Genomic DNA, 17,171 nt, shown 5'->3' with positions numbered 1-17,171 from the left:
ATATTATCAAGCTGAGTAGGTATCTAGGTATGTATTGACAAGTTGTGACACTATTCTAATATATTTGTGATGTCATGTACATTATTCTTCCAGCATGTTAGAAATAGAAAATTTGCACTTCATCCTTTAGAATGTAAATTGAAATTTTTAGTTGTTCGCCTTCACGTTAGATGGAAATACAAACTTGGCATAACACATACTTACCTACATAATTTTTCACTTCAATTTGTCACTTCTGGATGAGATTAGCTCACGACTGGCACAACACATCCTAGAAGAGATGCCTGATGCACAGCAGCAGTAGGTGATAAATGGCTGATATGATGATGATGATGATGCCATTTATCAATAATTACATTTTCAAATTTTATTGCTTAATCGGTCGTGTCTCGAAGTCCAACTTCAGATAATTGAGCAATAAATTTAATAGTAGGTATTAATTTGGATAGTTTTGTAATATTTTACAGTTAGTTTTTTTTTCGTCGGGGTGACGTGCCAAATTTTGCGTTTCACTCGGCAGCAAAGTTCTGAACGCTTTTATCAATAATTTAATGAATGAATCTTTAGTGTTGTTATTTACTTATATTTTCCTGCATTCCTTATACATGGCATGACGAATAATAAGTCCCATGAATAAGTGCTAAATAAAGTGCAATGTCATTATCATTTCTATAGTTTTTTCCTTGTCAATCGTGTCAAAATTACTATACATTTTAAATATGTAAAATTAGACTTCGTATTAACATTTTTTACTAGTAAGTAAAAGTTTGAGGAATTCGACTTTGTGGTTAAAATTATTTGGGTCGTTTACGCCCATCCTTTGTGTGGAAATATCTTAAAATACCAATCAGGTTTGGGTTGTTAATATTATAAATTTGAAATGGATATACATATCCTGTTACTTAAACGAAACTAGCTAAATGTAACGTAAACAGATTGATAATAAACTCTGTACGAGAAATGTGACAATTGTGGTTGTAATGTTTCATATAAATTCCATATTAGCAAATCGTTTTGACAGTTCTAAAAAAGTAACTGATTTGACTAGTAGGAAAATACTCTATTCTGCACTGAAATGCTGTTGCTGTTGGTATGTTACCTTTAAGTAAGTCTAAAGCCCATGCAGATCAAACAATGTTGGGTTGACACCACGAAGTAGTTACCTTAACCGGAAATTTTATTGGTAACTTTTGGTTTTCCCCGACAACCGAATTGAGAACAGTTCTGAGAATGTACCTATGTAAATTGGTAAAGGTATGTAAGTACTTTATCAAATGTATCAAGATGGCGCTATACCTACGACAACATATTTTTTGTGGTACTTAGTAGCTGTGAATTGTCAAACGTCAACTCTTTACAACCATGCAATGCAATTCAAGTCATACAATGATGCTTGCGGGGCTTCCCTTAATCTGCAGGCAAAAGGCATAATTTCCTGATCATGTATAATTGTACACTGTGCCACTTTCAGTACGAATCAAACGAAAGGCCAATTATAGAGGACCTTTTGTTTTGACAATTTGAACTCTACCTATGTACCATGTTTAGGAAAATTAATGGTTTCGGAGAAATCATCGATTTTGTGTTTATGAATAATGTCATAACTGGAAAACAATTAAAATATACTGATTTGTGACATTTGAAAGTAGAATAAAATATATAGATAAAATGTCTTCATACGCTTTACGTGACAGCTACTCCATATATAAAATAGCTGTCATAGGGATCATCATTCAACGCGAAGTACCTACAGCTAAATCTGAAAATGAGGGATTCTAAACGGGCGCACAGATTACCAGTTCGCCGGACGATATCTATCAGCCTATCAGTTGTTCAAAGCTGTCAAATTTTGCGTTTGACTGATAAGCTGATATCGTCCGGCGAACTGGTAATCAGTGGGCCCCTTAACGACAATTAAAATGGGATTGAGTACATATTATGTCATATTTGAGTAATGACATGATGACATTATCAATCAATCAATGTTAGGACGGCCAGACGAATGAAAAAACTTATTTCAGACCGATACCGGCTACAAACCGCTAAGCCATGGCTAAGCCGCTTACGCTTAACTGAGTTTTAGATAAAAAAACATCGAAACTTCTAAATATGTACTTATGAACCTAAAATAACTAAAATACATGTGCCATTATAACATTTTGAGAAATACAAAAATATATTTTATAAAATATATTTTTCCGTTATTCAAGCCACTTCAATATTTGACTTTTATTCAACATATATTACTAGCATTATTACCCTTCCGACCAAAATCAATTTACATTGAACAAGCTTTCCTTTAGTTTTCAAGTTTGTATTTGTGATCAATATACTCGTACCCACTACTAACTATTAACTTACTAAGGTTTGTGATGTCTAATGGAGTTCACAGTCACGACATCTAAATAAGAATGGTAATTCCCGGTATTCAATGTGATGATACCCGTATATATTTATTTATTTTTCGGAGAACTAACAGCTATTAATTGTATAATATGTAGTTAAATACTTATATAAGTAACGTAAGAGAGCCAATTATAGGTTCCCACCAGTAGCAACAGGATAGATAGCAAACAATTGGTGGTTAGCCCTAAATTTAACAACGTGTTACCAATACTTAATATTCTACATATGAATACTTATTATATACGATACAATACTCTTTATTTACTGAACTAGGAAAACAAAACTTTTCAAGAAAAAACCTTCAGAAACTTTTGTTTGCCATAAATAACAATCATCATCATCATCATATCAGCCAGAGGACGTCCACTGCTGGACATAGGCCTCCCCCAAAGAGTGCCACAATGACCGGTCTTGCGCCACCCGCATCCAGCGGACTCCCGCGACCTTTACCAGGTCGTCAGTCCACCTTGTGGGGGGTCTACCCACGTTGCGCCTTCCGGTACGTGGTCGCCACTCGAGAACCTTTCCGCCCCAACGGCCATCGGTTCTACGGGCAATGTGCCCCGCCCACTGCCACTTAAGTTTAGCGATTCGGAGGGCTATATCGGTTACTTTGGTTCTGCTGCGGATGGCCTCATTTCTGATGCGATCATGCAGAGAGACTCCAAGCATAGCCCTCTCCATTGCCCTTTGGGTGACTTTGAGCCTTCTTATGAGGCACACAGTAAGCGGTCACGTTTCAGTTCCATATGTCATCACTGGCAACACACACTGGTCGAAGACTTTCGTCTTGAGACACTGCGGAATATTTGACAAAAAGATGTGCCGTAGCTTCCCAAACGCTGCCCAACCGAGTCGGATTCGTCGATTAACCTCTTTCTCGAAGTTGGACCTACCTAACTGGACAGTCTGTCCTAGGTATATATAATCGTCTACATCTTCAAGTGTAAAGTCTCCGATTGTAACAGGAGTTGGTTCTACACGGGCATTGGACATGATCTTCGTCTTGTCCATGTTCATCCTCAGACCAACTCACTCGGAAGCTTTACTGAGGTCATCGAGCATCATACTCAAATCCTCCGTAGTCTCAGCCAAGATGACTATATCGTCCGCAAACCGAAGGTGAGTGATGTACTCGCCGTTTATGTTGATGCCAAGCCTTCTCCAGTCCAAAGTCTTGAAAACATCCTCCAATGCAGCGGTAAACAGTTTAGGAGAAATAACATCCCCATGCCTGACTCCCCGCTGCAACGGAATAGGTTTCGAGTTCCGGTCCTGGAGTCGGACTGACATAGTGGCGTTCTCGTACAAACACTTCAGCACTTCGATATAGCGGTAATCCACTTGGCACCTTTGGAGAGATTGTAGTACAGCCCAGGTTTCGATCGAATCGAAGGCTTTCTCGTAGTCCACAAACGCTAAGCAGAGAGGCAGGTTATACTCCTCAGTCTTCTGTATTACCTGACGGAGCGTATGGATGTAGTCTACGGTACTAAAGCCTCTTCGGAAACCGGCTTGCTCAGGAGGCTGGAAGTCATCCAGCCTGCGTGCGAATAAATAACAATAACAATAAATAACAATGTCTTTCTACAAAATTTCAAATCCCCCATTAAACGAAAGTTGAATAAAAGCCCTCTTAACCTACTTTTGTTAACACCAAAGCATGAAATTTAAAACACGATGCCGTAAAACCCACGAGGTTTTCCGATTCATGATTTCCCGTATAAGGAAGGAAGTCGTTCGGTTATACAATTTATATGTAAGGTGTTCCCCATGACCGTTATTGTTTACAATTAACATTTATAGACGTTATTATTACGTAACGTGTTACTTATGTAGGTGCTTATGGTGCCTTACGTGGGGGAATCCCTACGTACGGTCTACGGCGGCTCTTTTCTAGGTTAAAGATCTCGTTATTGCTTCATTCATAAAAACCAGTAGGTATCTTGAAAGTGGTTAAAGCGTTTAAGTAGGTATAGATATGTATAGATAGGCACTGGTAGAAATGTCACGCACTTCACATTATATTTGACCGAATGTCTGCAGTTTAGGTACCTAAATTAATTGTATAATTCCTTTGGGTCACATAGGATAACACTTAACACATTCAACACCAAGAACCCGACTGTCGGGTACACTGTTCGTAGCGACTACGCGCTACATACGACGAAACCGTGGCTACGCGCTACGAGCGTAACCCGTAGCACTTAGTGGTATTGAATGTGTTAATTTGTAGCCATGCGGTTTGTATCAATTAACTCATAGGAGTGCCAGAAGTTTAGACACAATAAAATGTGTGCAAAAATATAATGGTTTCCAAAATAAAACAAGGTACTTTTTCCCTATGCTGCTGCTGCTATGCTGAATATTTCAATGAAACAATATATTTCTTAATTATATACCAAACTTGTATTTTTTTTTTAGAAATGTCTGTTTTTGGAGATTATTTGTTAGAAAAAAGAAATTATTTGTACGCCACGCCTGCCTCAAAGCTCATACCAGTTACTGAAATGATGTAAGCTGAATGTGTAAAAGCGATGCTAGTTCCATAATTAAAGCAAATGCGTTGTTGTGTAAACACTGACTGAGTAGGGTGAAAGGGGGCGAGCGAAGAGTCTATTCTGTATGCGAGGTGCGAACTCGTTACCGCCCTACCCGCGGGCATAGCCACGTCTCAATTATACCTAACTTCATTACTCAGATTCCGTTACGAGCATAAGCTCTAAGTAGTCGCGGAGTCATCTCGTCGTAATATATACGAGCGAACTTTGTTTGTGTAATTAATTTGTTTCCTGTGCGCCTCTCAGCAAGTTGCGTCTCTCGCATGACTCTCATGCAGTTGCGCTACAGGAAACTCAATTAGTTTTTAAATATTAAAAATTTGTTAAAACACTACTACAAATTCTATTCAGTTCATTTTTATATCATCATATTGGTGTGTATTTCTTTACATACGGGATTTTTTCTAACAAGTAAGTTTACAAAGGCATTAATTTAGTTGGTAGGTAAGTATGTATATCTATACTTACATGTACCTACATAAAAATCTATTGCTCGGCATCACGCTGAACGGGTGGACCAGTTTCGCTAATTCTTTTTTTGTTGTGTTTGTTATTGCCAGGACAGTTCCTAAGAATGAAAAAAATCAGAAAAAAGATAGATATAGGTCATATAGGTGAAACGAACTTCGTCGGGTCATCTAGTAAAATATATATTTTAATTTATTTTCTTTCGTATTGGTAAAAAAAACAACTACTTACCTCTAAACCATTATTAGTTAGTTAGGTAATAGTTGCCCGCGTTTAGCTGTAGCGCACGTTTCTCGCAACTACGGGCTAGATTTATTGAAAAGTTGATTCGATTAAAACTTTAATGCATAACGTAGCCCACAATGTTACCCACCAGTGATTCTCTTCAAACTTGGACCTCGGAGTTGTAGCCGCAATATATTTCTCGCTAACAGCCTCTCCAAGAAGACTCAAATGAAAACTGTTTTTATTACATCAAACGTAAACAAAATCCGATTCTGAAACATTTTTAGTTTATCTTTTTTATTATATTGATGGTGAAACACATACCCAGCTGTTGAATCGCCACTTTTGCGGCAATCTCAACAACTGAACAATAACATCTAATGTTGGAGCAAAAAGTTATACGATTAACGATTAACTTGCGATGTGTTCAATCGGAAATACAGCTAACGAGTAGAGGCGCGTGTGGTAATTTTCTTCGCGGAATAATGAACCAAGAGTAATTCCTTAATAATTGTTGGTGTGAAAGACCCGAGGAAGTTGTCGGCAGGACTTGAAAGAAATTAATGAGTGTTAGCAACTCCCGACGTGCCGCCGGCGGCGGCTGATCGGCGGACCAACTTGCCCGGCGCTTAAGAAAATTTCCCGCTAATTGCAAATGGCCCAAATTACTATTTCAAATGCCTCATCACCGTGACCGGCGGTTAATTTAAGTTAAGGCGTTTAAGTTAATTTATGCAGCTTTTGATCAGAACTTGTTCTATACATTTATAAATGTCATATTAGCATTTGTTAAGTTCATAACTACCTATCTGATGAATTCTATCATGCGATAAATTGTAATAATATTGGAAACGTATTGAATATAACTATTAACTCACGTTAGCACGAAACCAAACACGTACGTCTCGTTATTGCCACCTATTTGAATTTAATTTGTTACTAGGTAATGCAGCTTTTTATTTGTTCATTAATTTATAGCATAATACAAGAACGTACGAATAGCGGACCTAAAGCTTTAAGGCATTTTCTATCAGCCAACCACTGGGTTTAACCGAAACTTAGATTATTTTTTATATAAGTATAAATACCTATAAACTCCTCCAAAAACAACAAGATTGTAGTGCCAGTCACGTCGAGAGTCACGCCTATCGTAAGTATAGTAGTGCCATACATTAGCCTACACACTATACCCGCAATCGTATTACCTTAATCACAATATTACCCCGCAGAGGGCACTTTGTACACTGGCGTAATGGCCACCACTATGAAACCCCGCCCGGCCATATACCACACCTGTCCTGGGTAATACTAGAATAGGATAGAAAGTAAGAAAAATGCAGCCTCCAACCGACAAGATGATTGATGAATATTAGTCCAAAAATGAAAATAATCTAGAAATAAAAGAAAATTTTAATTTTACTTATTTAGTATACACACCACTACTTTCTGCGGAAAACCAGTGACGTACCAATGAATTTTTCCTCAATTTTTCGGAACTTACGTAGGCAACATAATTTAATATTTACCACTAGCTTTTCAGCGAAGGAAAATATCGTTATGAAACTGTATTTCTCCGCGAAGAAATTCAATGGTGTGTGTGGTACCCGCTTTGGGCCAGAGTGGGGACTAACTACGAGTGTATGCCAATTTTATTCCGCTTGTATACTTATGAGTTGCCTATGACCAGCGAAAGTGTGTACATAATAATATGTATTTGCTGTCGTTAATAATGTAAAAGTATTGGTAACATTTTCGACATAATGTAACAAGTACCTTATATATTCTTATGTTTATTTTACTATAAATTTATTGGATGTAATATTATCAAAAGCAGGATTTAACGAAGTCTACATCCCGAGTAAACAATATTCATGAAACCTCATGAAGTCATTCAAGTTCCCACTAACTTCGAGTTGGAAACTTATGAAGAAATCGTATGATGCTAACTCGCTCACGTCTAGTTTATTGATAAATATAAACTGCAAAGTTTAAATTTAACTTGCACATTTACGATGGTCTTTCAGAAAGTTTCTAGTTGCTCAGCCTTTTTCATAAAATTACCTGACGTATAGATGATCTTATTGATAATTTTGTTTGTTGAAAATATTTCGACATTTTACTATTATGAAAAAACAATACTAATTGTTTTTAATGCCACTTGTGACATAAAATTTATACAAAAACTTGATAGTTTACCCGCTCCAGCTACGCACTGGTAAACCTTAAAAAATTGTACATGTAATCCTTCCTCAAGATCACTCTATTAATAGGTGAAAACCGCATGAAAATCCGTTCAGTAGTTTTTCAGTTTATCGCGAACATACATACCTACACAAACAGACAGACGCGGCGACTTTGTTTTATAAGATTTAGTGATATAAATTCATTTAATGTCTTAGATTAGGTTATTTATAATATGATATATGTTATTTTTACATCAATTGAGGAATATTAAATAGCACTTATTTATTACATGTTCAAAACTAAATAGGGGAGGATAGGATAACTGCGGACACGTAAGGGAAAACTCAAATTACAGCGATTACCCCACTCTCCACACTCCACTGCCCCGAAAAGATAGTATTTACAGTCTCTCAAAATATTCACAAATATTAAAACATAAATATTAAATACATATTATTGACAAATATTAAAATTTTAAGCGATGTGACTATTGTTTCTGTTTCATTTTTTTTTTAATATATTTATCATTTAATCCGTCGCACAGGATTAATTACGTGTGTTTTTTATATTTATCTCTTCACGCTCTATGCATGACTTATCTCGATAAGATGCTCCTTAAAAGACCATTGACATATTATATTGTGCAAAACGAATTTTGCACAATATTTTTATGAAAGTAGCCTTGTTTTTTTTTTAACACAAAATTATTTCTTGTTCTTAAACAAACATGGATATAGAGACTGTTATAAAGTATATCATCGCGATCACTAGGTATAATATTATGATTTTAAGCCGTGTAGCTATTACTGATATTTAATATTCAATATATTCATATTTATGTATTTTAAACGTGACGGTAAAAATATTACATTATTTAATAAAAATACCTATATGTAAGACCGCCTGTTTTACAAAAAGGATGTGTTGGATTGTGTTTTTAAGACTTTATTGGCAGTCGCCTCGGGTGTGGAGTAGTTAACATGCGATGTACGACGTACTTACCTAATTTAACATTAAGTTTTTAATGTCCATTGGATGTTAGCTACTTCTTTATAGAATCTTTGTTTTTTTTTCAGTATCACGATGATTCTCGTGGCTACCCTCCTGTGTGTGCTCATAGGGCTGGTATTTTATTACGACTACAAGCGCAAGAACACGCGAGCTAAAAAACTACTCAGTAAGTTTAATGGATCGGACGGGCTGCCTATCATTGGAAATGCTCTGGAACTCGGATTTGATTCTGATGGTTAGTACCTGCTTGTACATATTATGTAGATACTGTGACTCTGTCCAGCTACTTATGACTTAATCAAAACATTTCAACCGTTTCATTTTCCTATTTGCCATTTGGTATATCAAGATAAAAGTACCAGTATAATTGCGTCAAATGGGGTAAATCAGCTTTCATTAGAATTGCAAGGGTTGATAAAAATGTAAAAGCATAAAGTACCTAACATACCTGGGTGCCTAGCCAAGGTGACAATCGCTTGCGCTACGTCAACGAATCGCTTAGTGTATCTCTATCACTCCTCCATATTAGTGCGACAGTGACAGTTGCGTTTCGTTGGCTACGGATCGTAAACGATTGGCATGTTGGCTATGCATTAGGGTGGTTCACGTTTGTATGGGAAAAATTCAAACTCTAGCTAGAAGAAGCGGCACCCTCTCAGTTTGTTACACTTGTTCTGTTGACTAAATATGCCAAGTTTTGTAATCTTATCTCAACTACAAGGGAGTGCTCAAACACTTTGAAATTTTTCAAAGTTGTATGAAATCCAGAAAAATCAAGGTTTTATTTTTTTGAGTTTTATGTAAGTAGTAGTTTTCACATTATTTGAAAGTGTGATTTAAAAGTTATTTGGTGAAAAACCATTTTTATTTCTATTTTTTATGATTTTTAGGTGAAATTCTAAAAATCTTACTTTAGAAAAATTATAAAAAATAGAAATAAAAATGTTTTTCTACTTAAAAACTTATAAATCACATGTGCAAACAATGTGCAAACAGATACTTAAATAAAATTCTGAATAATAAATACTTGTTTTTTTTGGTTTTCATACAACATACAAAATTTTCAAAAAGGTTGAGCACCCCCTTGTAGTAGAGGTAAAATTACGAAACCTGGTGTATTTTATCAGCATATTAAGTGTAATAAAATAAGGGGGTGCCCCGTCGGAAAATAAAAAAAAATGTTTTTTGAACCACCCTACTACGCATCCTGTACCTAAGACGAACTTTACTTAGTAAGGTGATCTAATAGGATTTTGATGAGACTGAATACCCATTTCCTTATAATTATTCACAAGTAATTTTTTTTTTTAGTTTAGGGAAAACGCATTAAACCCAAAGACAATTTTCCCGGTTGAAATTACGACCTTATGAAGGATAGGCAAATACTTGTATTACATAACTTCTGTCACTTTTACAGGTGTGTCTAAAATCTTATTAGACAAATGGCGAAAATACGGCATGACTAACTATCGTTTGACGGTTGGCTCCGAGGAGTGGGTTATGCTGTGTGAATCTGACGATGTCGGGGTAAGAAAACAATACTTTAGAAAAGTTCTCGTTGTTAAAAAATGTATTCTGTATTTCTGTCTCACTGCGTAGGTAAAACAACACTGAAATCAGTTTGAATTTGGTATTGGTGCAAAATGATGATTATTAGAATGTATTTTACTGTTGTTATGCGTGGCGGGGAATTATTCGACAATGTTAACATATAACCGCAAATCATTATTAGTGATAATTAATTACGAAAATCATATATTCACGATTTTATGAATAATTTTTTATAGCGAAATGAAAATGTTCCGAATGAATGTTCCGGAAATGGATGTTTTCTATATATGTATGTAAGTGAATGTATACAGTTGTATACATGTAGGTATAATTGTTATACCCACAACACAAGCCTTATAAAGTCGGTCGGTCTATGTCCCGTAGACGTTTATTTTTTTATCGTTTAGGTACTTATGTAATAACCATGAAACGTGCACAATTTGTTTAAACTTATAATCATAAGAATCAATAATTCTTGAACGAGGTAAAAGTGGGTTTTTTGCCGAGATCATGAGTTCATTCCGAGTGTGCCGATTGCATGGACTTCCCAGCAAAGAGGATAATCTGATAAGAAAACAGAGAAAGAAAATAGACATGTATTGCAACTTTAAATATATTTTATACTAGGCGAGCCCGCGGCTCCGCTCGCGTAAATGAAATAAAGTGTTTGTCTTATGTTTCGTTAATTACCAACATTATTATGTACCTATTCAACCCTGCCAGTGTTCATAACTCTGTGATAGGGACTTCTTATTTGTAACCGTTATTTGGATAAATTAATTCGCAAATTTCTCAATAAATTATGTCATTTGCTAAGATAAAATGATGGCAAGATTGTATTATTTAAAATTATTATTTATTTTTATAAGCCCAGTCCAGTCAGCAAAATGTTCATTAGATTAATTTCCGCCTTAAGACGAATTCGGACGACCACCGCCCATATATCGCCTTTTCATACAAACGTAGGTAGTCCCCATTTTCCTTTCTGGACATAACAATACTTACTACGGTGACGCGACGACCCAAAAAGAGTCCTGGGCTCCGATACCAGATCACGCCATGTTTCTCGGTCTTGCGATAGCTCTCGCCAGTCGCTATGGCCGAGGTTAAGCAGGTCTTGAGCAACGACGTCGTTTCTGCGGTACCTAGGACGTCCAATCGGGTGTCTCCCATTTCGTTGTCCTCTCCCATTCTCTCTGTGTCCGAGCCACTGAAGCTAAGCCGCTTTGGTCTCTCCAATACCCAAATATATCGGAACACATCCTTATTTCTATGGCAACAAAGTTATATTACGATATATTTGGCTACTTTAGCCTGATCTATTTCATACTGACTGTACATTGGCTTCATGAATGTGTAGTTGCCATTAGATATATATCGTAGCCACCAAGGTCGCTCAAACATATCTGAACATGCACTTTAAAGTTACATTATAATTTACATTGTTCAGACTTCAGATATTTGTGAATACCTCATCCACTCCGATATATCTGATGGTGACTTTCAGCAAGAAGAAAAATCTCACCTGGTCGAGTCGTATCGTATTACGCGAGAAAACAGTTTCCAAATTGATTAAGTATACCTATCTCTAAAGTCATCCCTTGAACTGATGGACTTCATATTAACGTATCCACTTTGTATTTCTGGCCTATCTCGGCAGCCCGTTCCCCGGACGAATGGCAATGTTTGCCGAAGTCGAATTTCTTTTTGACTTGATTGACTGTGAATTCAAATTGACTCCGAATAATATAACTCAAAATAAATTTAATACAAATTATTAATAATATGATAATATTAATTTGATTGATGTCATATTTGGCATAAGTCACTCGTATGGGCGTACACTAAGGTTGAGGTTGACATCACTTTTTATATTACTTCGTATAAAAACACGTAGGAATAACTGTATACCAACATGACAAACATAATTTAGATTACTTACACCGAAACGAAACGAACCGAGAGTTGCCGAGAAATAGCCGATGTTCATACAATAAAGATTGTTATGAAATTTTTTTTCCTTTTTGTAAATTAAATACGCGTCGAAAGCGGTAGTTTTTACGTTCTAGTTCTATTCCCATATTTAGATAATTGATTTGAACAGTTTTTTCTTATCATACGTGCGTCGTATTCGAGAAACGTGTCAAAAACTTTTTTAGAAATTTGTAAGGCGCCATCTCGCTTCTTCCCTCGCTTTTTATCCTGTTCTGGTTTTTCAATTTTATATATATGATTATCGTTGCAAGGTAATTTGTACCTACTCGTATTGCCGCGCCTTTATAAAATTAAATTCAGGCAGTAAAGATTTCAAGATAATTTTGTTTTCAGATACTTACCTTTTGTATTTCAGTAATTGTACAAACAACTTGTATTATGCATTTCAATACAATGCTATTTTATTTCATTGGTTTAATAATTACGGGCATTTTCAGATAAATCGTAGGTACGTAGGTACTATTTACTTTTTTCCAAATATATACCTAAAGTAAAAAGTTATTTCTACTCCGAATTACTAGTACCATTCATTTAAAAACAGATAAATGGTGACGGGATTTTTTGATAGTTTTGTAACGCATTCTCATAATAAGTAGGTACCTACAATTTTTATGAACCATCATCGCGTCTCACAACTTACTTCCAAATGTTGTATGACAACTAGGAGCACATTTTTTTCGTTTTTGAATCAATTGTCCTCGTAGAAATAAACCAAATTATTCAGTTAATCTTAAAACATTACGTTAATGGGTACGGGTAACGACGATAAAGAATTCTCATAGCGCTTTTGATTGTGGAAAAGTCTGACTTAACTGTCCGTTATCAACTGTCCATTGTCTAGGAGCTCTTTGTGCAAAATACCTCGCATTTGCATCAGAATCAGTGCACAGTGTTCCACACCAGACCTGCCATACACTAGGGACACATTAAGATGTACATGTATATGTATACAAAATTTTGTCTTTATCGTCATCTTCGTAGCGTTGTTTCAGCTTTTTTGACACACCTTACGGTTTCTAGCATTTACACAGATTATAAAGATTATATGAGAGATAGATTAGATTAGATATATTTATTTCTAATTGGAAATTATATGATATTTTTACGTATAAAAAGGCAATAAATTCACGAAAAGATCGTCAATTTGTATACCTAAATAATAATAAGCAACAAACAAAAAATAAAATAATCATTAATCCAATATATGAACAAAAATAAATAAAAACAAACATATAAATTTTGTGCAATGGTGGCAGTGATAACTAATAAATTATTTATTTTTAGACGATCCTTGCACATCCGACAGAGTTGGCCAAGCCCACTGAAAGGAACGCTGCTATGATGCCTTTCTTCGGAAACTCTGTCTCAACATCAGAAGGTGATTAACGATTAGAATATGATCTAATGTGGCAACTTGTAGATTCAAAGCGTTAAACAGCCATAAATTACAAAACGAAGTCTCTATCTAAGTTATCTATCTTTTTAGGTGAACGATGGAAATCGACTCGTAAACTGATGACTCCTAGTTTCCACTTCAAGACGCTAGAAGCTCGCGTTGACGCAGTCAATTCACGCACCGATGCGCTCTACCAAGTGCTCGACCAATACGTTGACAAGGCCCCTGTGGATATATACAGATACCTTCGACCTTTCATGTTTGACATTCTGTGCAACACATTGATGGGAGTCGATCACAATATGCTCGCCAATCCTGACCACCCTTATCTAGACGCTAGCGCTAGGTAAGTCATATGTTTTACAATACTACATGCCGTATTGTCTCACTTAACTCACCTCATAAGAAATATCAATGAAACGCTTCATATATCTTTAACATGACAAATTGAACCCAAATTGTATTTTTTTACTAAATAGATGCAAACGAATGAAATTTTCAGCAAGTACTTTTTAAACACTTCGTCAAATTTCATTTTTGTTTCATTTTCAGGGTTATCAAAATCGCCACCGAAAATTATTTCTCTTACTGGAGGAATATCAGCTTCATCTTTAAACGGACACCAATTTATCGGGAAATGATGGATACCATCAAAACAATTAGAGGCTATAGCGACAAGGTACGTTTTATAATAAACATTTTCTGGTACTATAATTTAGTCGATGTAAAAAAGAAAACAAGAGTGTTCCTTGTATAATGATCGTTATTTTGAACACAGCTTATACGTGACAGAAGAGTGAAGTTAAACGAATTCATCTATGAAATTAAGAGCAACAATAGGAACGCTACCGTTGATATCAACGCTCTGGTTCACGAGAAAGTATCGGAAAAGGCTTGCCTTCTCGACTCCCTTCTTCTAAGTACCCTGCCCAATGGCGATCCTGCTCCGGATGACACCATCAATGAAGAAATCACTCTGCTCTGTTTCACTGTAAGACTTTTGTAACACATAAATGCACATAATATACCTATTATTCATGATATTTACATCAATAGTTACCGACAAAGGTATTAGGTAATAATGTAAGAATTAAAAATTAAAACTTAGACTTGCTGTTTTTCCTCTGCTACCATAGTATTAGGTATTCTATTAAAATTTTCTGTTTTTGTACCATGTTAGAATCAAGATGTTAAAATAAAATGTTTTCACCACTAATAATATTTATTATGCCACAGGGGCACTACACCACAACAATGACGATGGCACACACTCTGTACTGCTTAGCCAAGTATCCAGAAATTCAGAAGCGAGTAGTCGAGGAACAGAATTCCATATTCAACAGTGATAAGCTGAGACAGCCTACCAACCACGATCTCATTGAAATGAAATATCTCGAGGCTGTTATTAAGGAGAGCATCCGTGTCATCCCCACTGTGACAAAAATCGGAAGGCAGCTACAAAATGATTTACCATTAAAAGGTACAATAATCTTATCATTCATTACAATATTAATAAAATGTTGAGCCATTTTAGTGTCCCGCTGCTGGGCATATGCCTCCCTTCTTTTTTCCATGCGGCCCTATTGCTTGTTATTTCCCACCATTCTACGTTGAATTCGTCCAAGTCGTGCCACTATCTCCTTTAACCCCGTCGACCATCTGTGGTGGTGTGGGTGTGGTGTGGTGGGTCCCTCTCAGTAACCACTTTTCCGGGGTCATGCTATAGACATGCCCAGCCTAGGCTCATTTAGACTTAGCGGACACCCACATCTTTAATTTGAAATCTGGAGCGCAGTTTCACGTGTTTCTGATATTATATATTATGTAACATTAATAATATCAGTTATTGAGTTTATGTATTGCGTTTGTTTATATCATAATCTAATCCTTCTTCGACAGATGGTAGAATCATCCCTCCTGGAACGCAAGTGGTCGTGTACTACGAGGCCCTGTACGCCGACCCGAAGATGTTCCCTGAGCCCGAGAAGTACAAGCCAGAGAGGTTCTTCAACAGTCTGCACCCATACGCCTTCGTGCCATTCAGCGCGGGACCGAGGAACTGCATAGGTAAACCTTCAAGTTGAAAAAAGTACGCCCGCGACCTACCTCCAACGAAATAATTTAGGGCAATGCGTATATCCTCCTCTTTAAAAGTTTTAACAAAGGAGCTATAATTGAACTAAAAATATAGAGAAGGAAGTGTTTTTATCCTCAATCTCCTTTTACCTAAACCGTTGTTGAGTACACCAATTTTCTATTATAAATAATGTAACCAAACATTTAAACCTCGCAATTTAAGTTTCCTAATTGCTTTTCGATTTCCAGGTTTCCGTTACGCTTGGGTGGCGATGAAGGCGACACTATCCAACTTCCTTCGTCGGTACGAGGTGCTTCCCGGCGCCCCCGAAGACGAGCCCAAGTTCGCTCATAGGATCATAACCGAATCCATCAACGGCGTCAAACTAAGATTGAAAAAGAGAGAACTTTAGATAACTTGTCCAATTGTTGTTGTGGCCAGAAATGGCAAGTCTGGTCAGTCGTTGTTATTGCCAAAGTATTTAATAGTTTTACTAGGTAGGCATTTTAAATTTTTGAATGATTTACTACAAGTGATATATTTCTCAGAATGTGATTTACTCTTGTGAGGTGTGCATGTGTGTCTCATGTGTGTACTAAATGTGTGTCATAGTAAGTACAAAATATATTATACTGCTTATATTATAGGTTTTTGCTATTAGGTAGGTATATATAGGTACTTTATGCTAATGTAATTTATTTCATTAAATAAATGATATTAAATTAAAACTGAATATTATCTATAAACGTTTGGCGGTTCCATATAAAACACGAGCGGATGTATTCACGCATAGACTATCTGATCATAAAAGCTGGCCTTTAGTCAAAACTCAACAAAATATACAATTCCTGTTAAAGGAAATTATCTAAGTATTCTAATAACTAGACCCCGAAATGCGAGATATCAGAATTCTGGGGTTCCATGATTTCGTAATACCGTGAAAAACTTGTAAAAACTATCGGAATTAAATAAACGTATTATTTGAGCGTTTTCCAAAAAAAAATACATTTCATTCATGTCTTCAAAATATTGACTTCTTGGGCTCATTTTACTCAGAATCATTTGTACATTCACGCCTCATAGGTACATGAAAAAATGTGTCCCAAGATTTCCTTTCCAGATCGTCACATTTTTGTATGAATATTTTTTTTATTTGTATGAACGTGGCGCACTGGAACAATATTTTTTCATACAAAATGTTGGGACACATTTTTTCATGTATGAGGCGTGAATGAAATGTAATTTTTTTTGGAAAACGCTCATTTGAAGCACATCTTTATCAAATAAATTTAAAAAA

At 36.0% G+C, this 17,171-nt stretch overlaps 2 protein-coding genes and 1 long non-coding RNA gene across 3 annotated transcripts in view; all 3 read left to right on the top strand.

Annotated features, from left to right (window-relative positions):
* Positions 1-17,171, top strand: part of LOC134789409 (uncharacterized) — a 400,206-nt gene that overhangs the window by 86,285 nt on the left and 296,750 nt on the right. The gene's annotated exons all lie outside the window — the stretch shown is intronic.
* LOC134806847 (insulin-like growth factor-binding protein complex acid labile subunit) overlaps positions 1-17,171 on the top strand; it is a 285,723-nt gene that overhangs the window by 156,160 nt on the left and 112,392 nt on the right. The gene's annotated exons all lie outside the window — the stretch shown is intronic.
* Positions 8,901-16,382, top strand: LOC134806821 (cytochrome P450 4d2-like). The gene is made up of 9 exons (XM_063780209.1): positions 8,901-9,090; positions 10,273-10,382; positions 13,686-13,779; positions 13,888-14,143; positions 14,350-14,476; positions 14,576-14,788; positions 15,034-15,277; positions 15,697-15,864; positions 16,123-16,382. The coding sequence occupies exons 1-9, from the start codon at positions 8,928-8,930 to the stop codon at positions 16,284-16,286; spliced, it is 1,539 nt and encodes a 512-aa protein (XP_063636279.1). The 5' UTR covers positions 8,901-8,927; the 3' UTR covers positions 16,287-16,382.

The sequence above is a fragment of the Cydia splendana genome, chromosome 3 (genome assembly GCF_910591565.1).
Source record: "Cydia splendana chromosome 3, ilCydSple1.2, whole genome shotgun sequence".
Lineage (NCBI taxonomy): Eukaryota > Metazoa > Arthropoda > Insecta > Lepidoptera > Tortricidae > Cydia > Cydia splendana.
The sequence above is the reverse complement of the archived record's forward strand: the minus strand, read 5'-3'. Positions and strand labels throughout refer to the sequence as shown.